General features: G+C 42.4%; 1 protein-coding gene across 1 annotated transcript; it reads right to left on the bottom strand.

Annotated features, from left to right (window-relative positions):
• Positions 1–374: 374 nt before the first annotated feature.
• apbb1 (amyloid beta (A4) precursor protein-binding, family B, member 1 (Fe65)) lies at positions 375–21,606 on the bottom strand. The gene is made up of 15 exons (XM_055225913.1): positions 21,392–21,606; positions 18,154–18,484; positions 16,984–17,266; positions 16,641–16,846; positions 14,703–14,762; positions 14,512–14,588; positions 14,370–14,433; positions 13,472–13,618; positions 12,940–13,067; positions 11,526–11,640; positions 10,721–10,802; positions 8,343–8,423; positions 7,458–7,573; positions 5,509–5,685; positions 375–4,983 (listed from the first exon to the last, which is right to left on the bottom strand). Exons 2-15 carry the CDS (start codon positions 18,460–18,462, stop codon positions 4,828–4,830), a joined length of 2,001 nt encoding a protein of 666 aa, XP_055081888.1. The 5' UTR covers positions 18,463–18,484; positions 21,392–21,606; the 3' UTR covers positions 375–4,827.
• Between the last annotated feature and the right edge of the window lie 6,062 nt (positions 21,607–27,668).

Below are 27,668 nucleotides of genomic sequence, written 5' to 3'. Positions count from 1 at the left end.
GTCAAAGTGCGAGCCACTCAGGCACCTCAGCCCTGAGCTCCGGACCAAGAGACAGTCTAAATATGGAGGATAACTCAAAGCATGTGTGAATGAGCTGGTTTTTTTTGGATCCTAGAGCAAGAGCCAGATTCTCTTTTTGATTGTATTTTCGTAAGAAATATTCAGAAAGTTAATTCATAATGTTGAACCTGATCATTTATATTAGTGATTAGACCCAAGACCTCACCGCATTAGCTGCCCTATCTGTATTAAATATGACTGACTACAGAATGTTGTAATATCATCTGAAACACAGCAGTAACATATTAAATAAATGTAATAAAATGAAATGTAAAAACTGAAGCAGAAAGCACAGAGCAGAGCACACTGCAGTGTTAGGATATGTCGACATTTATTGTGCGGTGACTTTTATATACACATATATTGTACACCTCATTTACATGAAGAGAAATAAATTAATCTGCTGATGGTGAACTCTTAGTGTTGCACAGAACAGAGGAGCATCCGCACACAGCAGTCAGAGAGCAGCTGGGATGGGGCGGTGGGGTTGAGTTACCATTACTCTAAAACCTGGAATTTTTAAAAGGTAATCCTTTCTAAAATAAAAGATTTAGCAATTTTTTTTCTTTTTGTATCTAAACAAATGTATTTTATTTATTTGGGGTGAATTTATACATTTTGTTGCTACCACCTTTAAGTAAAATTTAAATCCTATTGTTTGATCTCTTTTCTGGTGCTGGGTTCACAACATGCTATTGCCTGGAATGTTTCATAATATGGCATTAAATCCATCTAAACAAATCTCTTTGTCAAAGCTTGATCTCGTCTGATTTTAGAATCTAATGACTTGGATTGTAGAAGACTGGGAATATCAGATGCCACAGTGGGGCGCTAGTGGCAAATATGTTTGTCCTTAGGCAAGACACTTCACCCAAGTGAATAATGCATGCAGAGAGAATGAATAATGCTGTAAATATATATATATATATATATATACAATGGTTAGTTAATAAATCTATCGCAATGGAGACAACAACCAGAGGCCATGTTACAGGTCAGTTCTGTAGAGATGCAATCCCAATCACAGTAACAACATGTGTTTTTGAGAAATAAAAACACCTATATTTGAATAAATGAAAGATAGACAAGTTTAATGCCATACTGTAAAGGATTGCAGGCAAAGCATTAACATCTTCACGGAGACAAGAAGGTGAACCCCTACAAGAAAAGTTATTGTATCTTTAACTTGTGGAGTCTTGTCCTAACCTCTTCCCAGCTGCCTCTTTCACAAAGTCTACTATTGTGCTACATACACTGAATCACTCACAGATAAACTTCTATATGTAGTGTAATTTTTATAAAAAGTAAGATCTAAGCAGCTAATGCAAAAACAAGGGTTTTAATAGTGTACATCGGAGTGTGTGGAGAATAAAAAATACATTAGACCAGAGCGGGTCCACACACGGTAAAACCATCTCAAACGGGTCCACATTTACCTGCTGTCTGTTCACTCACTATTCAGTCTAAAATCTACAGATATAGTTAGACAAACATCGACATTGAGAAGTAACATGCCTATGAACACGAGACGCGACCAGGGTGGGCCATACAGCAAAGATGAAAAGGAGTTTTGTAGGATTCACGTAGGCTATGACTGCTCTTCTGTGTGATTTGAAGAGTGCTGCTGTGTTTGGGTCATAAATGTAATCAGATTATTGTGAGGATCATTTATGCACTGTCAAATATTAACTTGTATAAATTTAGTTTGATCACAAATATAAAATCTTGATTATTTAGAATTTCGACAAAAAACAAACAAACAAAACACTCAGTTCTGATACTAAAAAAAATGTTTTGAAATGTTTTAAGACATTATAAATTCTAGCAGTCACATTCATGTTACAGTCCTAAAACTTTTTTGCCTTCCCAAAAAAAGATTAAAATAAAAGCATGTTTTGTTTTCATTTTGGTTGCATTTTTATGAGCAACTTTTTAAAAAACTTGTGTCCTTATTCTGAGTGGGCTTGCATCGCCACAAATCTGAGTCTTATTTGGCCTGGAGGAGGGTCTCTTCCTCCTTGTTTCCATAAAACCTTTCCATCTCTATGAAGAATGTTCCGTAGTGTGTTTTTAACTTCCAGGTGACGCAGGTGATGTGCCACCTCCAGAAAGTTGCATACTGTGACTTTTAAGTATTGATTAGAATCTTGGTATGAATCTTTCTGACCCTGGTATCATCTTTAAGAACAAGCACACGTCACATTCACAATGGAATGGAATGACGTTTCTGATTGCACCATTTTTAAATCTGACTGGAGAAATAATTGTTTTACAGATAAAAATGTGTAGCTCTAGTTCAGTCCAGTATTGCCTGTAAATTACACGTTCTTCTTTCGCTCCAATTTTCAAATGTAATATTGTTGCTATATCGCCCCCCCGTATACAGTTCTCTCTTTTCTCACCAAAATGAAAGTACTTTGTACAGGATGGCTCCTAAGCTCTACTTCTCAAACATGCAGTCAGTGGGAATAGTCTACTCTACCCGTGAAAAGTGGACATTTCACAATCGTTTGTACAACCTAACCACCATTTTGACAGGGCTCCACTGCCACACATCTGACTGGGTCAGGCTTACATTTACAAAAACTCAAGAGATGAAAACAAACATGGTGTTATTGCACACTAGCATTGAACTTGCAACTTGTTCATGCACAAGTGAAACAGACACTATGGAGCTGGACACAGGGAGGACAATATCTGTCTTATGTTCAGAGAGTTTTCAAAATAAATTATATTTTGTTTTCTTAAAATCATTATAAAAACAGGAGTATCTGGTTAAAGGTAAACTATAAGTAACCTGTGTGAATATTCTGTATATTAAATTCTCATTTTGTATGAAACATGATAAACCTGGTCAAATTATATTTGTTAATTTATAAAAATTTGTGAGTAGCACCCTCTGCTGGTCATAAAACCATAGTTACATCCATAATTGAGGCAAGAGTGTCTCAATGGTTAGAGCAGTGGTCCCCCAAAAGTCGGAGGATCTATTCCTGCTCAAACCAAGTTCTATCGTTGTATCTGTAGGCAAGACACTACATCGACTTTGCCTAGTATGGTGTGGATGTGTGAGATAATGGTGGTCTGAGGGTCCGATGCTGCTCACTGTCAGCCTCATTTCTGTCAGTTTGCCCCAGAGCAGCTGTGGCTACAATTGTAGCTTGAAAATCCAGAGTGTGGAATGGAGAATGCATAATGACTGTAGTGGCTTCAACAATCCTGTGAAGCCCATAGCAAGTGCATCGCATTATTATTATTAACTTTATGTAAATGGTACCAAAATGGACGGAAGTGTCTGGACAAAAGAACAGATATAGATGGTAACTCCATGTGATCAGGACCCCTCATGTGTCACTCACTACGTTCACATGTAAAGAAAACCAAAGGACTGGACTACTCCCAATAGAACTAGAGTACTGCTGCAGATAACGCATAGGCATTCAACTGCAATGGTCAAAACACGGTCAAGATCATACTGCGTAATCACTTACTCACAAATAATATTTCTGATGCAAACTAGCTTGTTTTCCATTTTGTTTAAAAGCAGCCTGAAATGTAATTAATATATGAAATGCAAATATTCCACAAAAAAAGTTAAGATTTATTAGTTAAACAATAACAAAATGCATGTTAGCTTTGCATGTCAATGCAGTTTCCCACACACCCTAATTGTATCATGGACCTTGTTCCCAGTGATTCCACTTTTTAACCTGCAAGTAGTATGGACAAGGTCTGTCCAAAATTAGACTATAACTGGACAGCGAGCGTAGTCTGAGTACTCTTCATGTAAACGTAGTGAGTTTTGTTTTTTTGGAAGACTAAACTACAATGATAAACGTGGCACAGACATGAGGCCGTAGTTACAATCAAAGTGAGAGGAAGGCGTCGCTATGGTAACGCTAGACAGGCCCTTCTTAGAAAAAGGAGTTACAGTAACATTGTGGTGCAATTCTAGTGGAATGCACATCCATGTCTAACATTCAAACTGGTGAGGAAAATTAAATAAAGGTAAGACTTTCAAAATGGCAGCACAAAGTTGGTAATCTAGTGTCGTTTTTTCACTCAATGAGGCTGTACAATATTGAAATAAGGTGTAGTCATTTAAAATGTTTAAGTAATGGACTGTTACAACCTTCTTCGAGGATGGAAACTTGTTTCATTCACTTGGCATTTAGTGCCAAAAGTAAAGTTGATCTGAATAAGTCATGGTGGTGGGTGAAAAGGCCAAAACTTAATATCACAATTTTCTTGGAGCCAGATCGTGATTTTGATTTGATCACGATTCAGGTACTCTTTATATTTTGATATTGTCTTTAAGAGTTGTTAAGTGATGGTCACTTTCAGGTCCAACCAGAAAGTTCACAACTGATTTCTTTGTTTTTGTTCCTTATTCATCAAACTAGACACAGTTCCCTTTCGAAAGCGTGTGTTTAACCACAAACTGTATTAAATAATGTAGTAAGAATCTATCATAACATAGGATTACCACAGAAAATTGTAAACATTGTTTTCAATCAGCCGATGGAACCGAAACTGACATCACACTTAACAACTCTATAAAGTCATCTTTTTGTCTGAAAGCTCCTACTGTGATTGTTTAAATCCACCTGTCATTCACTCTCACTCTGTTTCTATCACCATATCAACCAGTCCTTGTCAAAAGGGTCAATATCATGGCTATTTTAGGATAGCTTTTTCCAATATTGTGCAGCCGTACATAGGTGTTCCGAGGTGGGATAAACATGGAGATTTGCCTCTGGCTGGGGCTCAGGGAGACTGGGAACCCGACCTGTAGCTCTTGAAGCTGCCCAGCAGGCTCTGCATGCCCTTGCGGACCCTCCGAGCCACAGAGTCGGCCGGGGGAGTGGGCAGACAGGAGGCCAGGCTGGGCGGGCGGGCGTCCAGGCATTTCTGGTAACGCAGCTGAGAAGAGGAAAAGTAAAGTTTGCATGGTCCAATAGTGTACATTATACATAATGCATTTAATGTAATAACAAAGGTATCAGCACCGTCCCGCTCAGACTGGTACCTACCAGAGGTTACACTAACCAAGTAACAGCAAATTCTGAAGGCTGTCTGTCATTTTGAATGGTTGAAAATCAAGCAACAGCCTATAGTTTTACGTAGAATATCAATTCTAGTTTTAATTTCAAATGCCACAGCGCTGGCTTTTTGGACATCTTGAGCCAAGACTGAACTAAAACTGGACTTTCCAGAAACTAGTAACCAAGTTTAAAGAAAGGAAATACAAATAAACCCCTATTTTATATTTATAACACAGAAATCTGACTTTATAATGATACTGGGATTAGTATTTTTGGCTTTAAAGCCCTTGTTGCCCTGCATGTGAACCATCTGTGGCATACGTAAATACTGACAGATAAAAATAGCTCATGGTGGATTTTTCTGGACCCTGTCTGTCACAATGATTGGAATTCTCTCACTCACCATACAGGCAGCCTGCACAGCCTCGCTCAGACTGGCCGCATTGGGCTCACACCAGAACATGTGGCAGGTAAAGTCGCTGGGTCCTTCGGCCATGATGAAGGCGAAGGTGTGCACATCTTTGCCCACACCCATGAAGGACAGGAAGCGCACGCGGCACTCTGCTAGCACCTCCTCACTCTGCATACAGCACACAACAAACAGGGACAGGTCACACACTGGGGCTGTGGAGTGGGATTTAAAGGAACTTTAAAACCTAAAGCCTGCATATTAGGGAAACAAGTCTTTCTCCACATTGTTTCTCTCAATATATGGACAGGCCTCATGTAAAAGCTCAGAACCTCCAGAATTCACTCACGGAGCTGCAGAGGCTGCACTAGCACTGATTCATGATTGGCTGCAGGTGCTGGGGTTTAGGTAGTGACCATTCAGAACAGAGGGAGTCATTTTAGGTTTAAGCCAACTGGATTTCAGCATTGAACCTGGAAACCCAAATAAGACAATGTGAGGCTCATTCTGCTTTCTGATTGTTATAATTTAGTGTTCTGGTTCAAGATGATTATCCAAACTGGCCATCATGCCCATTTTTTTAAGCTATATCAGAACCTAGAACACACTTAAGGGCATTAGCTTAGGTGAATTATAAGTATTATAATTATTGTGTTTATTCTGAGGGTTTATTATGAGGGCTTGTACTTTACTTGAAATATCTGGAAATATTTAATAATAACAGTGAACAGTTTTGAGAGTACATGGTTGTGCAGAACATCAAAGATTTTATTCATCTCAAAACCTTATTACTTTTTTACACAGATTACAAAAACAGCTGGCGTACTTGGGAGTAGTGCTATGGTCCTGTAGTTGTTTCGATTAATTGGTTGATGTCTTGGTCAATGGTCATGGTTGTTGTCTTAGTCGACCAAAATTTTGATTGAGGATTTATTTGCACAACAGCAGAGAATGAAGGATATGGAGTCAGCTAGCTGCTGTAGACTATATAATATACCATTACCTTTACTGACCTCTCTTTTTATATAAAGTAAAAGATTTGTTAGGTAGTAAATCACTTCATGTGTTATGCTGCTCATTAATTTTCCTATAGTTTAGCTGCTGCTCATACATCTAGGGAACCTTTGTTCCTGCTACAAAAAAGAGCAAAACAAATAAACAGCAAGAAGGCTTTCAGAGAGCACGCCAATCATGTGTTAAGTATAAATAACTCAAGTTAAAATACTTAGCTGAGCTTAATATTGTATTAGTTATGAGGAGAGCCAAACAAAGAATTTTATCAGAAGCAAATTTTTTTTAATTTCTTGCGGAGGATTACAACCACAGGAGACTATATTTTTTCCAAACTGTATTCTCAAGGACAACATTAAAATAAAAATGTGTCTCTGTCTCTCTCAGTCAGGCTGTGGAACTTGTTAAATCATGATTTCAAATGTTGCACTTGTGTTTATAAATTTAAAAAAATGTACAAAAGACAAAAAAATGATGGATTATAGACGATGTGACAAAGGAAAATATTTAAATGAATGAAACGTAAATCACAAGAGGCTGTTGTAAACATGCACGTGGCTCATTGGTGACTTTGGGAGGTGGGGAAGGATTATGAAAAAAATAATTATTTTAAATGATCTGAATAGAGCAGGGTTTATAATCTTCTACATGTTCCTTTTGTTCAGGCCAATAACAACAAGCCACATAACAAATGTATTTATATTAATTGTCTGTCTCTGGTTTTGACTCTTTAAATTGATGCCTACAAAATTAAATGTCCTGAGCAATAAATAAATAGCAATTTCCAATTACACAAAAAACACCATTTCCTAGCACTTGTTTTTGGATAAACACCACTGCAAAGCAGTTTGAATCAGGTTAATAACTAGAGCTACACTGCAGTAGATTAGCTATGTGGTGAAGATGATGTGAGCAGCAGCAGTGAGTGTTACCTCTCTGGTCAGGATGGTGAGTGTAGCTGGGGCCACGTTCACAGACACTGGGGTCCACTCGCTCTGCTCTTTGCTGTTCATGGCTGCCTCTAAAGCATCATTAATCACGTCCACTCCTGAAATAACACAAAACATACATACAAAACTTTTATTACAAAGGAGTTAAGGTAGGGCTGCAAGATTAATCGCAATCAAATCGAAATTGTAATTTGAATGAGCGCAAATCACAAAAGCTGCAACTGTTAAGTACCACAATTTCCTCCACAAAAAAATCTCCTGTTTTATTCTGCTTAAAAATGTCTAACCTTCCAATTTAGATCTGTATAAACATGTTCTGAAATGTGATTGTTGTATTAGTTGGTCAGTTCAAGTTCATTGAAATGCATTCATCAGAACTGACAAAACTGACTGAAATCTGATCTTTCAACAGAATCCTTTTATTAAAACGTAAATTTCAAATCTGATCACAGTTAGATATTTTTCCCAAATCATTCAGCGCTAGTTCAAGGCACAAAACACTACTACTGGACATCAAGAACCTTTTTAGAGAATTGACACAGGTTTGAAGTTAAAAGCAAACATAGCTAGCTGTTACTTCCCTTTGAGGCTATTATGAGTAAAAAGATAATTTTCTGCATAAAAAAAACAAACCGTAAAATGGGATGAAATATGAATTTGGTTTGACACTTGTTTTACTTTCATCCTATATATTGAAAAAGCCTCATGAAAGCGCCATACTGTGTTATATATAATAATTATTTCTATTCCATGTCAATGCCTGATTGAAAATGTGTGAGGGGCAGCACATTGGCGCCACCTAGAGGTTACATGGGGGCAAACCATCAGGGGACGTAGCAGTCTTCAGAGTGTTGAAGGTTTTCTTACCGACTGGTTTGGACACGACTTCACATCCCAGGTAGTAGACATGGAAGCGCTGGAAAAGCTCGTTCTTGGGTGCGGGGAACTCTGATGGGACACAGAGGACATAGGTGTTACATTATTAACAGTGAGGTTATGCTCCATGTCGACAGCTGGAAATGTGTATGTACAAATATCTGCTGATGAAGAAAGCAGTGACCTTTGAACCTTCCTGAAACTCTGTACCACAAAACAGGATCATGGGTTTGACACTTTGGTTGAGTGGCATTTCAGATTCAGGTTTAATTATTTCCATTTCCTCATGGAGAAATTTGGAGAAGGGGTCAGTAGCACCAACATACAGACATGACATAACAAAATACAAAAAGAACTGAACAATATACACTGCCGGGCCAAAAAGGTCGCCAGGTCGGATTTAACTAAACAAATAGGTACGAGCCTCCTGCAGTCGGCCAGATCTAGGTTCAGCAACAGTCTGTGCTCAAAGAATGAGGTCAGCTGACTACCTGCATATACTGAATGACCAGGTTATTCCATCAATGAATTTTTTCTTCCCTGATGGCACGGGCATATTCCATGATGACAATGCCAGGATTCATCGGGCTCAAATTGCAAAAGAGTGGTTCAGGGAGCATGAGACATCATTTTCACACATGGATTGGCCACCACAGAGTCCAGACCTTAGCCCCATTGAGAATCTTTGGGATGTGCTGGAGAACGCTTTGCACAGCGGTCAGACTCTACCATCATCAACACAAGATCTTGGTGAAAAATTAATTCAACATTGGATGGAAATAAATATTGTGACACTGCAGAAGCTTATCGAAACAATGTCACAGTGAATGCGTGCCGTAATCGAAGCTAAAGGCGGTCCAACATAATATTGTGTGACCTTTTTTTTTTTTTGGTGGCACCTTTTTGTTTTGGCCAGGCAGTGTATATGATCACTCACATATCTGCACAGTCAGTCCATGTTGTTAATACATTCTATGGACTGGGGCACAAACAAGTTTTTATGCCCATTATTCTTGTATAAAAGGAACCCTGTATCTTCTCCCAGACCGTAGGAGCACATGATCTCTGATGATCTTCAGAGCCTGTCTCACTGTTCAAAGAGCCAAACTGAGCCTGTCTCACTATTCAAACAGCCAAACTGTTTAGAGCTTGTTTCACTATTCACAGTCGGTCTTCACTGTTCAGAGCCGGTCTCACAGCTGACTGTTCAAAGATGGTCTGTGCTTACCAGCCAGTTTGACCAGTCTAAGGATCTGCAGTTTATATTTGACAGTCAGGTTTCCAATCCAGCTGACTGTTCCATACCTTAGTCCAGTGGTCCCCAACCATCGGGCCGTAGACCGGTACCGGGCCACCGGCCGTCCAAGAAATAATTAATTATTTCCGTTGTATTTATTATCTGAGTCTGAACAATCGTTCATTTTGAAAAATCTTTTATTTTGAAAAATGACCGGATTCTCTCGGTTACATTTCCATCACTTGAGCGCCGACAACTTAACCCACAAATTAGCAAAATGAGTAAAAAAAACAGACATCTTTGGAAAGTTTCTTTTCGAAGGGGAAAAGGCCCAGTGAAGAGACAGAAAAAGAGCCAACTTCCAAGTAAAAGAAAGCTTTTAACAGACAATACCAGGAGTTCTACTTGAACTATGGATTTATCGCGACAGGTGATTCCCACAGACCAAGCCCACTCTGCATAATATACGGCAACCAACTCTGTAATGAGGCAATGAAGCCTTCAAAACTGCTCCACCACTTGGAGAGGCGCCACTGCCTTAGTCCATTTGAAATATAAGGGTCAGCAAAACGCAATGGATACGCCTCTCACATTTTGTCATAGATGCTTTATGCGCTTCTTTTAAATATGTTTTCACAGTGGAAAATGCAAAAAAGAAAGATTTCTTCTGCTTTGGATTTTTTTTTTTTTTTTTTTGTTTTCTTCCAATGTTTTGAAACATTTGTAATACACGTTTTGTCCACATGGTGGCAGCGTAGAGCTTCAATGCCTCATGAGGCTCATCGACTCTCCAGCTTCACCACCTCCAGCACAAGAGTAGAACATGCATAATTGGTTCTTACAGTTTTGTTAACATTTGTACAACACTTTTTTGTCTATAGTCACATGTTACAAATATTCAGTAGTATTAATTATTTTCTTTGCATGAATACTTATAATTACTGTTCATAAGCAGTGTTTACAAGATGTTATTGTATACTATTATCTTAGTAAGCATGTGTAAGTAATGAATATCCTTTAACTATCATACCAAATAGTTAGCGATTCATATGTGCTCTAACTAAACTAAACTGTTATCACTACAAGCACTGCCATCCACACCCGTCCCTGTCCATGGTCCTAGAGCCGTTACCTTCAGGGATTCCCAATGGCTTGTTTAGATCAGTGCTCAGTCTGCCTCCCCCGGGTCTGGCTGCCTTCCTCTCATTCATGATCTGAACAGACACACACACACAAAAAAATATTTACATTTCATTTAAAGACCAATAATTTTGTTTTATTATTTTAAAGTAACAATGATTTGTGTCCAAAACTTTGTGGAATCTGGGAAAATTTTGTTCTCTGTACAAAATTCAAAAGGTCATATAAGGTGACAACATTAGAAAAATAGTCAATCGTTTTAAAATAGCCAAAAGGGTGTAAGTGTATAACTACTACAAAAAAATTGAAAAGTTAATCAAAAAGGCAATTAACATTAAATGTTGCTGTACCTGATTTAAAATGAACTAGTTCTGTTTTTCACATTTTAAAAGTTATTCCTCTTATCTTATAAACCCATCATGGTGAATAATTGGTGCGTAGAATGCATAAGCACTTTTCATAACTTTTCAGTGACCAGAGCAGAGTTTTGGCATGTCAGCAAAGCTAACAACATCTAGAATGATAACGTGCACATCCTGATTTTCAAACAATAAAATGTTTTTCGAAGTAGATGAAGACAGAACACTGCAGACTTATATTGTATAAGCAGCTCTTGAGGTCAAAATATCTACTGGGACAAGACATATTTCACTCAAATACATGAGGGGAAAAAAATCAGGTACAGGACCTTTAAACAGCAATTACATATAAAAATGTAATTTATTTGTTGAATCAATGTGAACTGTGTTATCATGCCAGACCTACTCATTTGTCTACAAGCCTGAACTGTCCAGTACCTTAGAGCACATCTCATGTAAACTGGTGGCGATGTTTTTGGCTGGAGAGTCACAGCGGAACACATGGCACTTTAGGACCTGAGTCAGGTTGTCTCTGGCCACATAAGCAAAGTCCCTGCACCAAAAGATGAAATATTGTTAAAGTCCTATATTACACAAAATAGACTCTTGTGAGCTTTAAGTCACGTTATAATGCCGTTACCTCCTCAAAAACATACCTGGAGCTGTGTTTTGTTTCATTCACACATGTTTGAGTAACCCTGGTTTACTAGTCTGTCTACATCTCCAAAGCTCAAAATGCTCTGTTCCATCTTATGATATCATGGATATAGTTTTCCATTCTGGTGAAGGTGTATGGAGTTTAAAAACACAGTGAAGCACTTCCTGTATAATCACATGACATCATAAGGTGGAACAGAGTTTTTCTTGTTTGAGAGAAGAACTCAGCCTAAATCAGAATCAGAAGACTTTTATTGCCATAGTCTGTGAACACAGTTCACAAACTAGGAACTTGCTTCGGTGAAAAAGTGCAACATAAACACACTGAATAAATAAATATGAAGGTTTATGTGTTAAACATGTGTGAATGAAACAAAACACAAGTCCACGTATGTTTGTGATGAGGAAACAACATTAGAACAGAGATCAGAGAATAGCCTAATGGGGACTCTTTGAATACACGAATATGAATTATTACTTCCCATGCACACTACACATCACAAAAGGACAAGTTTTAAGTTTAATGTGGGTTATACAGATTGAAATATACCTTTCCCTGAGTGTTGAAAAGCAGCATGAAAGAGAAAAGAGGAGGTTAAAATACATTAGATTCATTACAATACATATGTCTTTCTCTTGTCAAAGGACTCCAGCAGAGGGCAGCAGCACACAGGAGAATGAGCATAGTGAGTCAGAATGAAGTCAGCGTTACATAAGTACTAAGAAATATTACAAGTAACAAAACAAAGATTTGTATAAAGCTGCCAATAGCATGCAATAAGGAAACATCTCAACACACTGGCTTTTAAAGTGCACTATGTAACTTTTCTAGTGATGTGTTGGCCATCTGCTTGTCTCCATGAAGATGTTTTTATATGAACATATGTGTACAGGGAGACAAGCAGATGACTCCACCAGGTCAAGTTACAGGTCAGAGCTGTGGAGAGGTGAGACAACTTTAATTGAATAACTGCAAAATATATAACAGAGGCCATAGTGGAAAATTCTAGGCTGAACACTTATATCTCCATGGAAACAAGCAGATGATGGACCCTTCACAAGAAAGGTTACATATTGTCCGTTTAAGTAACAGCAGAGGAACTATACATTCTATAGAACCAAAGCATCCTCTGATAAACCGGTGTGTTTTGCATGTTAACAGACTTAGGATGGTCCAGGCTGGGAGGATACGTACCTGCCGTTGTCCCTGCCCACACCCCACACTCGGATACTCCCGATGGGCTGAGCGTGGAGCAGGGTCTGCCCCAGAGGGTCGATCAGCTTCATGGTGTCGTTCTGCAGCAGCATCAGCATATCTTTGCCCTGGTTGATGATACGAGGGGTTCTTTTAGTATGAGCAATTAACATGTTCACATACACATCAAAATTGGATTATTTTCCATAGTTGTCCATGGGCATATACTAGTCTATGTGGTCTTATACGTGTTCTGATACAGCTCAAGATCACTCTAAAGCTATTCAGGAAAGAATCATTTCTGTCCTGTGAACGGGACTTTTTAGTATCAATACCTGCTCAAATAAGTATTTAGTTTCAGTACTAGTTTTAGTATCAATTAATATCTGATTTTTGTTACTTTTGAAAGGCCTAGTCCAGATAAAGACTTCGATCATCAAAATACAACCACGATCATTAAGATTGCAGCTCTACATGTAAACGAGCCCAGTGAGTCATGCGGTGTGGTTGTTTTTGTGTTGCTCAGTGCTACCTCTCCCCAGATGCCAGCCGTGTCGTGGATGTTATTCTTGTGGTAGGACAGCTGGCGGATGCAGTTGTTTACAGCCACACTGCTTTTGCCTGGAGTCAGATCCTCCTCAGACATCTCCACCCAGCCCAGCGAGCGCACTGCGAAACACTGTACACAGGAGACAAAACCAGCTCACGTACTATACATCATGTGACTGGAGAAATGCTTCACAATCTCTAAAAATTTGGCTTTATATATATATATATATATATATATATATATATATATATATACACACACACCCACATATATATACACACACACACACACATATATATATTAGATTTAGGTTTAGGTCTATTGTTAAAGCGTGGGTATTTTACTTCTATGGGGTATTAAAGACAGGGTATTTTACTTCTATGGGGAATTAACTGTAACACATAAGATATTTAGATCACCATCAGGTCTGTCAAGTTGCTATGTAGTTTTGTGTTCATGTTTTTGTATATTTATGTAGAATTGTCATGTGGGAGCATGGGTGATATAGGCTTGTGGGAAGAGCCTTCCACAGAATCCTATAGCTAACCGTAAGGAGGGCTTGAACAGGGCCTGGGAGAGATCGCTAATATACTAAAAAATGCAAAACCTCTTCAGGCATGTTTTTGATGAGGGAACAACGTTACAACATGGTAGAAAACTCAAAAGAATCGATTTGATATAACCTCCCTTTTAATTATGTCAGAAGTCATCAAAGAAAAATGTTAGCTTCATTCTCATAAAAAGTGTTGTGGCTGATGTAGTTTTACCACAGCAGCAAAACAATGTACTTAAGACTCAGGGGTTTATCATTTGACATTGTAAACATTTAAAGTTAAATAATAAGTTGTATTGTCAATAAAGAGAAGGAAAAGTACTTTACCTTTGCCTCTACACCAGAAGACAGCGGAGCCAGCTTCTCTTCATCCTCAGACTGGGAGCTATAACTACAATGTCAACATAGAAAACAGGTTTAATTCAAACACTTAAAACAACATATGTTTATGCATATGTGGATGACATACTTGAGGTTAATGGATGCATAGCGTAATGTTGCTCCTTCAAACTCCTTTAGGCTTGGGTCTGGTGCTACCTCTCCCTCCTGTATAAACCAAACCAAATATACAGGTGGTATATTAAGAAAACACTTTAGGCCCACGTTTAGGCCCAATCCCAATCGTTACTGTGTAAATGTTTTAATATAATATGTACTGACCTTCCAAAGCTCTCCATCCTCAGCAGTTTCTTCTGTGTTGGAAAGATGGCTCCAAGAATCCTGACAGATGAGAGATCAGTGAATATCTTACAGACCTTTGTCATATCTTCTACAGTGGGTACAGAAAGTATTCAGACCCCCTTACATTTTTCACTCTTTGTTATATTGCAGCCATTTGCTCAAATCATTTAAGTTATTTTTTTCCCCTTTATGTACACACAGCACCCCATATTGACAGAGAAACACAAAATTGTTGAAATTTTTGCAGAATTATTAAAAAAAGAAAAACTGAAATATCACACGGCCATAAGAATTCAGACCCTTTGCTCAGTATTTAGTAGAAGCATCCTTTTGAGCTAATACAGCCATGAGTCTTTTTGGGAATGGAGCAACACGTTTTTCACACCGGGATTTGGGCATCCTCTGCGATTCCTCCTTGCAGATCGTCTGTAGTTCTGTCAGGTTGAATGGTGAACGTTGGTGGACAGTCATTTTCAGGTCTCTCCAGAGATGTTCAATTGGGTTTAAGTCAGGGGTCTGGCTGGGCCATTCAAGAACAGCCACTCCTTTGTTATTTTAGCTGTGTGCTCAGGGTCATTGTCTTGTTGGAAGGTGAACATTTGGCCCAGTCTGAGGTCCTGAGCATTCTGGAGAAGGTTTTCGCCCAGGATATCCCTGTACTTGGCCGCATTCATTTTTCCTTCAATTGCAACCAGTCGCCCTGTCCCTGTAGCTGAAAAACACCCCACTGCTGTTGGGACTGTATTGGACAGTGCCTACTTTTCTCCACACATACCACTTAGAATTAAGGCCAAAAAGTTCTATCTTCGCCTGATCAGACCAGAGAATCATATTGCTCACCATCTTGGAGTCCTTCAGGTGTTTTTTAAACTTTAAACAAACTCCATGCGGGCTTTCATGTGTCTTGCAATGAGGAGAGGCTTCTGTCAGGCCACTCTGCCATAAAGCCCTGACTGGTAGAAGGCTGCAGTGATGGTTGACTTTCTAGAACTTTCTCCCATCTCCTGACTGCATCTCTGGAGCTCAGCCACAGTGACCTTTGGGTTCTTCTTTACCTCTCTCACCAAGGCCCTTTTCCCCGATGGCTCAATTTGGCCAGAGGGCCAGCCCTAGGAAGGGTTCTGGTCGTTCCAAAAGCCTTCGATTTAATCATTATGGAGGCCACTGTGCTCGTAAGAACAGTGCAGCAGAATCTTTTTGTAATCTGGGCCAGATCTGTGCCTTGCCACATATAGAGACAGGTGTGTGGCCTTCCTAACCAAGTCCAATCAGTATAATCAAACACAGCTGGACTCCAATGAAGGTGTAGAACCATCTAAAGCAGGGATGTCCAAACTTTTCTCATCAAGAGCCACATACAAAAACACAGACCAAGCTGAGGGCCAATTTAGGGCCATAGACTCATCACCAATACAGTGAATACTTCAAATCTGCGTTATTATTACAAGTTAGACTGAAACACCAGGCCTTTATTCATGCTTTAAATATTTGACATGGGCTTGTTAAAGTAGATTTTCAGAAATGTACAGTAAAAAGTACAGTTTAAAATAATATTGGCCAATTCACCTGGAAGCTTGAGGGCCAAGAAAAAATGGTCTGAGGGCCGCATTTGGCCCCAGGACCACAGTTTGGGCATGTCTGATCTAAAGGATGATCAGAAGAAATGGACAGCACCCAAGTTAAATATATGAGAGTCGAAGCAAAGGGTCTGAATACTTATCGCTGTGTGATATTTCAGTTTTTCTTTTTTAATAAATCAGCAAAAATTTCAACAATTTCGTGTTCCTCTGTCAATATGAGATGCTGTGTGTAAAAATGAACTTAAATGATTTTAGCAAATGAGTGCAATATAACAAAGTGAAAAATTTAAGGGGTCTGGATACTTTCCATCCCCACTGTATGTGTGCAGTGTCTCACCTCAGGCTCCTCCACAGGCGTAGTCTCCAGGGACATGCTGGAGGACAACAGACAGTCAGAGACCCTTCCCAGTGGAGAGGGGGGGTCCCACTGGGTGGTCCCTGTGGGGATATGCCAGTAGTATGTGCCTGAGGTGTCCCGCACTCGCATCCACCCAGAAGGCAGCTCTGTGTCTGTCTCAAATGCACTGGAGTCCCAGAAGGACTCTGCAGAGGAAACACAGGAACGACATCAGTCCAACTCTAATGTGGCCTTTTTAAAAATGCACACCACATTCTCACTGAAACAGCACGAAGCACAGATGTTTTCAAAAGCCTCTTCTCTACTCTAAAGACCTGCATACCTCTGTTGCCATTGGGCGTAGTGTCTGCCATGTTGTCCTGGCACAGAGGAGCCCAGCCTGTCTCCTCCTCCACAGGCGTCTCATTCATGTTGGAGAAGAGCAGACAAGCATTCCTCCCGCTCACGCTCCCCTCCCTGTGCACCTCTGCGCTGGGCTCTGTCTGGGCCTCCTCTGCTTCCTTCTCTCCCCTGTTGCCCTCTTCCATCTGCTCCTCCTTCTTGTGGTCATCCTCCTCTGTCTTGTCCTCCTTCTCACTGATGTCCAGAGAGTCAATGACCAGCGCCTACGGTAGGCAATATAAACAAAAATGTGTTTCTCTATTTTTTTGTATTAAGTATTTTACAAAATGAAAAGGCCTTAAATTAACCACAAAGTGTGGAGACATCACTGCAAGTTTGAGTTCTAATTTTACTCTGGGAAGCAAGATATCATAATTTTGGACATTTCTTCCACAATAATGGCTCACACAATATCTCATTTAATGTAAATTGTAATGAGACTTTTGAAAAACAGAGAACAGAATAATCCAGTGGCTCTTGGTGTAGGCAGTGTGTGTTTTGAGGCTCTAGGACACAGTGGACTGTCACATGAGCAAACATAACGTAACATCTAAATTGAACGTGAATTATATTTTTGAATCTCAACAATTCACAAAAAGGTGTTTTAAACTAAAGTAAACAGAAATCTACTTCTGGTTTATCAACTATCCTGCATTTACTCATTGGGTATGGCTAATGTTCAGTGCTCAGTTGCTAAGTTGTACTAACTTTGTTTTGCTAAGACTTTACAAGAAGCAGTTTATTGAAAAAAAAAAAAAAATCTGTTTATATCTGCTTTTTGCCATTTCATTTTCACACAAGTCTGCATTGTGTTTGGTCCAATCATCGTGCTGCGGGATATAGCTTCAGACTGCACTGGACCATTCTATGAGGTCAGTGTCTCAGGTAGGCCACTTCAGACCCCTCAAACGGCCCGGTGCAGGTCACTTTTGACAATCGTGATGTGCAAGTGGTTCTGCAGATGTTTGTATAAACAGAACTTGTGCTACTCAGTTGGGAATGTTTTGTAACATATACTCTATATATTGTGCAGCTCTTACTTATAATATACAAAACATTCTACAGATCTCCAAAACAACTATCTCAATATTATGATTTTTTCTTCTCTCACCTCTACCAGCACCTCGTTCAGGATGTTCTTGGACTCCTCGTGGCTGAGTGCAGGCGTCAGAGCCTTCTTGGGGGACTTGCTCTGCTCCTCGTTGCCCTGCTGCTCGTCCTGAGTGCTGTTGCCGTTGTGGCTGATATTGCAGTTGTGGTCCTGGTCGTGTTGGTTCTCCGTAACTTTCCTCAGCTGATTCTGTCCCTCTTTGAGCCACTTTGTGTTGTTGGCAGTGGGCTCCTGTTTGTTCTTCAGCTCCTCGTCCTGCTTCTGTTTGCCCACCACATAAGGCATGTCTTCATCGTCGTGGCCCCCCATGGCTGCTGACCATGAAACGGCTCTGAAGGAAAAAGGACATAAATGTTAAAACAAATATGCAGAGATTTAGTGTTAAACATGTGTGAATGAAACAAAACACAACTCCAGCTATGTTTGTGATGAGGAAACTACATTAGAGCATAGATCAGAAAATAGTGTAATATGGGCCCTTCACGTATTGTTGAAGGTGTCCAAGGTGGCCATTTTAGCTATCAACTCCTGAGGTAATCACTGCTAAATTTGTTGATCTAAAGCTATGAGTGAAAGATTATTAGATAAATATTTTCATATTTTCAAGGAGTATCTCATTGGCGATATCTTGATGATATTCTAGCAGTCGGTCTCCCGGGTATTCAGTACTTGTGTGCAGATCTGTCACAATATCATTTACTTCAGCGATATATATTGAACTTCAAAATGTGTTAAACGACAACATTGAAACTAATTTATACCACTGCCACAAGAACCCAAAAGCAAGTTTGAACCACAAAACCAATCTAAATCTAGAATATTGTTAAAAATCATGAGCTGCAATAAATAAATAGCAGAAACACTTATGTCAATAGTGTGCTTCTGTAATGAGTCATAGAAGTTATTTATTCAACCTTTTACAGCTTAAATCTGATCATATAGCGAAAAAATAACCAAAAATGTCTCAGTAGCACAAAGAAAAAATACACACGTTAAATACTGGTCCCAAAAAGTATTGTTCCAGCTTTCATATATAGGACAATAAGCCGATATATTATCTATCCTGACAGGCCTACTCGTGTGACGCTTTGCTCAACTTGGCAACCATGACGGAGGGGAGAACATTAGACAGTAGCCCATAGGAAAGCATGGAACGACTGGAGGAAATGCTCAAACAATGAAATTTGGACAATGTACAACAAGGCATAGTAACTCCATCTTGAACATATTGCAAATGTGTGACAATAGAACCACAAAGGCCAGAAAACACTTTGCAAAGCTACATAATACGACTGCCACTGTGTGTTCTCACAGCAGTTGGTCACAGGTAACTTGAATGGTAGTTTATCCCTGTTTTTTTTTTTTTTTTACAGTGTATGAACGCGCATTGTGTTCTCTGTCCTGATTGGTTAATGGACGTAGTCTCCTGTACAGTACAGAATGCGTTTAGCCAAATTAACATAAATGTTCGATGCTAACAGTGTGATCACTAAAGACACCGGGGCATCAAGAACGCGTTGGATGCTTTTGCATTTGAGGACAAACAACTCCAACGCGCGTCATGGGCGCTTTGGACGCCAGAGTGTCCGTTGCTATCTGTGAGTGCCTTTGGATGTTTTGTTTTCCCTGTGTCTTTGTGAATGCTGCAGACCAGGTTGAGAGAGTGCCTTTAGTGTATTTATTACATAAAACCCATCAACGGAGGTGATCGGCTCTACGGAGGCATTTCTGGGACCATGACTAGCCTTTATGCTAGCCTGTGTGCCAAGTATAGTTAAGTTGCCGCTCGTTTGTGACTGATGTTTTTCTACTTTTTCCCGATAATGACGTTGCTTTGTCACTGGAGCGTAGTCTCTGATTGCTTAAAAATTAAATTCGATACAATATTTCTAAAAGCTCTCAGTTTTATTTATAGTACAGGATAGTATTTAGTTTCGCTCTATTATACTGTGCTTATTTTTTAAAATCGACAAAGGTTTGAACTTTTAGAGTGTTTAAAGGAGAGAGAAATGTGAGAAAATGTTAATGCCCGTCTGAGAAACATGGATAAAATGTGTGGAGAGGGGTTTTACAGCCTTAAAACATATATAATAATTGTAAAAAATAAAGTTTTCTACTTCGCGGATTTCGTTTATTGCGGGTTATTTTTAGAACGTAACCCCTGCAATAAAAGGGACCACTGTACATCATTTGTGGCATTAACCATTACTTTTCCATTGGTTTTCCCCTTCATAAAAATGGCCACAAAAACATCACACGCACTCTGAAAATTGTGTCAATAGTAAACAAATAAAACATGTTTTTAAATATACTGTTGAGGATTAATTAACAAATGTGCAATGACTGTAAAATGACCCACCAAAGTACAGAAACCTCATGTGATACCCTTGTTGTAAAGAGCTAATGTTTACTGTAAATTATGTGCTGATATTCACATTTTATCCTGCCAAAAACTGAGTTTTAGTTGTGCACAATGTAAAGAAATATTTTTTTTGTTCTGACAAATTTTGAACTTTACAGAAATTCACAATTTGACAGCCTGCAATGACCTTATCCTATTATAGAAATTAAATAAAGAAATGCACCGCACATCCTGCATCATGGATGTGATGTACAGCGGTGTATGTAATGATAAGTGCATAATTTAAGCCTGTTATGGAATTACAACATTTGAGGCAGTGCTTTAGTATCTTTAGCATGCTAGCTACTATGCTAATGGTCAACACACCAAAGGAATGTGTGTGGAATGTGAGGGCCACTGCTGAAACGGACGCTGTGATGCGGACACTTTACATCAGATTTCCATCAACTCTCTTATTTATATTATATATACGCATTTTACACAAAACCCACAAGTGTCTAATCTCGTTTTAATCCAATGTAAAAGTGGTTACTGCTTTAAATGGGGATTCTTCGCGATTTTCGCAAAGCTTATCCATTGATACCAACGCTAGCAGCACCTCTTAGATGCGGTGTTCTTTGTAAAATGGTGGACAGAAAAACCAAGATATGACTATAAAAAGGTCTTAATCTGCACACTGTAACAGACGTGTCACAACATTGGACTAGAGCACAGTGCCACTGGAGATAACGGACTGCCATCATCTATCCACAGGCGTCGTCGTTTTAGCTAGGCTACACTTAGCTCGAGGCTAGCTATCTGATCAGCAACAGCCGCGTCAAAGTCACGGCAGATGTGTTCATATTTCAGTACGATTGTTTGAGATCGTGGACTTACCGCGTCCCAGATCCCCTGCGTGTGCGTGCGTCGAGCGGTGCGATGGATCTACATGTTTCCGTGGCTGTCGGGGCCTTGCTCGATGGTGTCTAGGCGGTGTTTGTGTCGCGCTCTCCGGACTCTGCAGCTGATGGAGGCGGACTGCGTCAGGCTCGCGTCACGGAGCGAGGAGCGAGCCCACAGCAGCATCCACGCACCCCACCTCCTCTCACTCCAGCCCCGGGGGAAGCCAGCGCATACATGGAAGTACCTGGTACAGCTATGGTACTACCGGCTTGCTTTTGTTTATATATTTGCAGTTCATATTGCAGTTATCATTTATGCGCTTTTGTAGTCTACCATAAGCTATTTGTGCAAAGGTGCAGATCTTCAACCGCAATACCCTTAGGAAGGAACCTTGGAGTCTTATTTGACCAAGAGCTCTCATTCACAGCACATATAAACCAAGCCTGTAAAACAGGATTGTTTCACCTGCTTAATATCATTAAAATCAGAAATATCCTTCCTTAAAGTGATGCTAAAACGTATTCATGCTTTTGTTACATCAAGGTTAGATTACTGTACTCTAGGTAAACTCCCAACTAGGCGCGTGTCCTCGAGGCTCTTTCATCTCCTCCTGTTCAGGAGGTGCTTTTGGTTCAGGTCCAGATGTAAAGTTATCTCCTGGCTCCAGATTATTCAACTGTCGTGGTTGGTTAAATATGGTTGCCTCTGTCTTGAAGGGCGTTACAGGTTAACCCCTTACAATTCCGGGTCATTTTGGAGAAATTGCCTTTTTTCTGACCTCTCCAAATTAAAATGATAACCATTATTGAATCCTCAGTAGGTCCGGACCAGGTTTAATCTGCGACACATGGAACGTGGGGTGGATCCGGAGAGACGGGGGAAGCTGGAGACGCACTGCGGAGGGATTGATGATGCGGAGGATCTTAAACGGACCCAGGAATCGGGGAGACAACTTGCGGGTGTCCGTCTTGAGTGGGACCGTCTTAGCAGACAGCCACACCATCTGGCCTGGTTGGTACGCGGGTGCTGGGACTCGATGGCGGTCAGCCGCCCTCTTGGTGCGTGCCCCAGCTCGAAGAAGGGCCGCCCTGGCCTTCTTCCAGACCCGGCGACAGCGTTGGAGGTGGCGCTGGACAGACAGGACGGCCAGCTCCCTCTCCTCCGAGGGGAAGAGAGGGGGCTGGTATCCCAACGAAGCCTCAAAAGGGGACACACTGGTAGCTAAACTCACCAGGGAGTTGTGGGCGTATTCGATCCAGGGCAGGTGAGTACTCCACGTGGCCGGATTGGCGGATACAGTGCACCGTAAGGCAGCCTCTAGGTCCTGATTGGCCCGCTCCGTCTGTCCGTTCGACTGGGGGTGGAAGCCGGACGTGAGGCTGACCGTAGCCCCCAAGCCGTCGCAGAACGCCCGCCATACTTGGGAAGTGAATTGCGCCCCCCGGTCCGAGACGATGTCTACCGGGATGCCGTGGAGTCGGAAGACGTGTTGGGTCAGATGGGCGGCGGTCTCTTGGGTGGTGGGGGGTTTCGGTAGGGCTACAAAGTGGGCGGCCTTGGAGAAACGGTCTACAATGGTCAGGATTACTGTGTTCCCCTGGGAAGGAGGAAGACCGGTTACAAAGTCTAGGGCTATGTGAGACCACGGCCGACGAGGGACTGCTAGGGGCTGTAAGAGACCAGAAGGAGGTGAGTGGGAGGCCTTGGCCCGGGCACATACCTGGCAGGCCGCGACATAGGCCCGGGTGTCAGTGTCCATAGCGGGCCACCAGAAGTGCCTCTTCAGTAGCGAGAGGGAGCGGCTGGTGCAGGATGGGGGCGGAGGTAAAAAGGGTCTTCAGTCTTTCGAAGGCCGCCTGCGCCTCGGGAGACCAGGTAAACTGCAAGGAAGGAGATGTGAGTTTAGTGAGGGGTGAGATCACTCGGCTAAAATCCCTAATAAAGCGCCGGTAGAAATTGGCGAAGCCGATAAATCTTTGAAGTTGCTTCCGGGTGGTAGGGACGGGCCACTCTGAGACTGCTTGAATTTTTTCAGGGTCGGCCCTAACCTGCCCCCGCCCCACAATGAAACCCAAAAAACTGACTTCCGGGGAGTGGAACTGACATTTCTCCACTTTTACAAATAGTTTATTCTCCAGGAGACGCTGGAGGACCAGGCGAACATGGTTGTGATGCTCTTGGGGGGACCGAGAAAAAATCAGGACATCGTCCAGATACACAAAAACGAACCGGTTGAGAAAATCGCGGAGTACGTCATTAATTAAAGCTTGAAAAATGGCAGGGGCGTTGGTGAGGCCAAAGGGCATTACAAGATACTCAAAATGTCCAAGGGGTGTTTTAAAAGCCGTTTTCCACTCATCTCCCTCTCTAATGCGCACCAGGTGGTAAGCACTACGCAAGTCTAGCTTCGAGAAAATGGTGGCGCCATGGAGGGGGGTAAACGCGGAGTCCAGGAGGGGGAGCGGATACTTATTCTTAACAGTAATATTATTCAGGCCCCGGTAGTCAATACAGGGCCGCAGGGACTTGTTCTTTTTGGAAACGAAAAAAACCCCCGCTCCCACCGGGGACGTGGACGGGCGAATGATCCCGGCGGCCAGGGACCCCCGGATATAGTCCTCCATAGCCTCGCGTTCAGGCTTAGACAGGTTGTAGAGCCGACTAGAAGGTAGCGGAGCCCCCGGCAGGAGGTCAATGGCGCAGTCGTACGGGCGGTGGGGGGGTAAGGAGAGAGCCTTAGTCTTACTAAAAACCTCCGCGAGATCGTGATACTCCGGGGGCACCGAAGACAAATCGGGGGTGTCAGGGGACGGGCCGACGGAGGAACCGGAACCCCCGGCCGGAGGAAGGGCGGACTGGAGACATTTGGCGTGGCAGTCGGGACTCCACCCCGAGATCCCGCCCCGGGTCCAATCAAAAACGGGGTTGTGAGCCCGTAACCAGGGGTAACCAAGGACCAACGGGGAGGCTGAGGAGGGCAGGACATGGAACTGGCGGGTCTCACGGTGGTTGCCGGAAAGAACCATGGTGACCGGTTCCGTGACGTGCGTAAGGCGGGTCAGGAAACGGCCGGTGAGGGCCCGGGCGTCAAGGGGGTGCTCAAGGGGCTCGAGCTTAATGCCGAGCTGCTCGGCGAACTGAGCGTCTATAAAGTCTTTCTCCGCCCCAGAATCAACAAGAGCTAAGACAGGCAACGTTTCGGTGCGAACACACAAATTGGCACAGAGCCTCAGTTTATTATTATTGTCCGGGACATGGGACTCGCCCACCAGTACTCCCAGTGCTACTGGTGGGCCCCCCCTTTTGGCCGAGCCGGGCAAGTGGCCACGTAGTGTCCTCGTTCCCCGCAGTAGAGACAGGCCCCGGCCAGGCGGCGCCTCCGCTGTCGCTCCTCGGTCGAGACGACCGTCCTGTCCAGCTGCATGGGTTCCTCTGGGGGCAGCGGGACGGCGCGTGGCTCCGACGGGACCGGTGACCGGCGTCTCTCTTGGCGACGGGTCCGTAGCCGGTTGTCAATCCGGTTGACGAGAGTGATGAGGGTCCGCAGGTCAGGGGGTTCGTCGCGGGAGACTAGCTCGTCCTTCAAATGTTCGTTAAGGCCCCGCACAAAGACGGCCCGCAGCGCACTATCCGTCCAATCCAGCTCTGCAGCGTGAGTCCAGAAGTCAATAGTGTAGTCCGCAACTGACCTGGAACCCTGGCTCAGAGTCACGAGGCGGGCCGCGGCATTGTCCTGGTAGTGCGGGTGATCAAACACCAGCTTGAAAGCTGACACAAACTCGCTAAAATCCAAATTGTCCACTGGCGTCTTCATAAGACGCGCTTCCGCCCACTGGAGAGCTCTACCCCGGAGTAGTCCACAGATGTACCGAACCTTGGCGGGTCCAGAACTAAAGCGAGTGGGGCACTGCTGGAACAGGAACTCGCATTGAAACAGAAAGCCCCGGCATAGGTGAGGCTGCCCGGAGTAGGGTTCCGGATCTGGGTTCCGGGGGGCGTGGCGGAGCTCCAGCGGCGGCAGGCGGGGTGGCGAGGAGCGCGGCCACCTGGTGGGCGAGCTGCGTGACCTGCTGAGACAGCGTCTGGTTCAGCTCCAGGAGAGTCCGGATTGACTGTTCATGCTGCCCCAGGACCGCCTCGTGGTGGGAGCGCGCGAGGCGGCATGTCTGGTCCGGGTCTGGGTCCGCTTGGTCCATAATTGGCCAGACCGTTCTGTCGTAACGGGCGGGTTTGGACCAAAGGTGCAGACCAGAGCGAGTTTAAACAGTGTTTATTTACAGCGGTGAAAATGCAGTCTTTAAACAGTTCACAAGAGCAGGTACAGGAACCGGGGAGCGGGAGACGGGTCAGGCAGATGCGGTGCAGGGAGGACGGGCAGGACAGGACCACGACGAGGATCAGGACGAGTACGGTACCAGGACAGGCAGGACAGGCGGAGACCAGAGCGGAGAGCAGGCCACAGCCAGGGGCCAGGACAGGACGGAGGACGAGACAAGCAGGAGACGAGACCAGGACAGGAACGTAGGAGCCGGAGCTGGGCGAGCAGAGGCAGGAGTCTGGAGGATAGCGAAACAAAATCCAAAATAAGCGCATGCAAAAAGGCAACAAGAAACAAACAAAGCTAGAGGCATTCACGTTGTACACGCGGACGGTCTGGCGCCGAGTGTAGTCTGCTCAGCTCTCAAATACCCAGCAGCAGGTGGTGATGATTGCAGATGCGCTCCAGGTGCGCACGGGAGGAGTCAGGCACTCCGCCCAGCTCCAGACACACAGGTAGGGGAGGGGGAGAGAGCACGGGAGGACAGGACAAACCGGCATTATGACAGATTGCTTCAGCCCACAACATCAATGAGGGCTCCACTGAAAGCTTACACTGAGAGGAATCTGTATCTACACACCTAGCTGCTTTATTACTATGTATATTTATATAGCATATCAAAACACAATATCAAATATATATTTGTTTATAAAATATAGTCAAAACAAGCGGTATGGGTCAAAATAAATATATATTTACAAACACCACACACTGCAAACAGTAAACAAACCCACACTTCCAAATGTAAACAAACACAAACTGAAAACACACTGTACATGATTATGGCTTCTCCCCCTTTCCTTCTTCCTGCTGTGTTCTGATGCCTCCTGCCTCTGCCAGCTCCAAGACAAGAGTTTCTCTAAAGGCCTTTTGGTGCATATAGGGATTTTACCCTTTGATCTACAGTTTCTTTTATAGAGAATTAAGGCCTCACAAAGTCATTGTCCACAAAATGGTGAAAATATGTCTTGTACCAAAACTTCATAATAGTCGATGACAGAATCGGATCAACGTCACCCATGTGCCTAAGGAAAAACACAAACACTAGACAAGAAAGTACAAAATTAAGAAGGGTTGAAGTAATATTATATTGTATACATATCCATAATCATCACATAAAAACAGTAAACGACACACAGTGACGCAGGATTTACGCATGGAGGGGAGCTGCGTCTCTTCACTGTACTCTACCTGTGTACAGTAAAGCATGCTAAACTATACGTCACCTTGTTCAGCTGCTAATTAGCTGTTATTGTAAAGCATCAGTAATGAGTAATCATAAACATTCTATGATCTGGGGCTTCAGTGATCTGGAAAACTAACGTTGATTTTCAAATTAGGTGTCAATCAAAAAATAACATTTGGGTTTATCATTGGGCAGCACATTTATCGCTGTCTGAAGTATCGTCAGATATCGACAATAAACGAAGTCTGATCTATAACTCTCCATAGGAACGTGCCAGAGTGCGCCTCACCCATGCGCACGGATGAGATGCTGATGTGTGCACATCTTATATTTTTACCTACAATAATGCAAACTGCGGAATAAAACAACACTTTTTAATAAATAGACAAATGAAGTATAATTCATACAGCTGAACACAAATATGCCAGGGCACATGGTCTGAATTTGCACTATGTGCTGCTAAGGATTACACACGATATATTTTACCTACAATTATGTCAGTATTAGACTAAACCACGCTTACCGATCGAGAACAGCATCCAATTCATCAAAACATAAGGTCCTCTACTCCTGAGTCCACTGTGGAATCTTCACTCTTTGCCACGAACTGCTCTGGGTCCGAGATGCTTCCAGCGTAACATCCACAGTGTCCTCAATGGCATATTTCCTTTGTTTTGTCAGTTTTGTCACGTTTAGAATGCAAAACTGTTGCAAAAAAACAGTGTGTAAATTACGCACGCTTTACACACGCTTTACGCACACTCTTG

Source organism: Periophthalmus magnuspinnatus, chromosome 13 (genome assembly GCF_009829125.3).
Source record: "Periophthalmus magnuspinnatus isolate fPerMag1 chromosome 13, fPerMag1.2.pri, whole genome shotgun sequence".
NCBI lineage: Eukaryota > Metazoa > Chordata > Actinopteri > Gobiiformes > Gobiidae > Periophthalmus > Periophthalmus magnuspinnatus.
The sequence above is the reverse complement of the archived record's forward strand: the minus strand, read 5'-3'. Positions and strand labels throughout refer to the sequence as shown.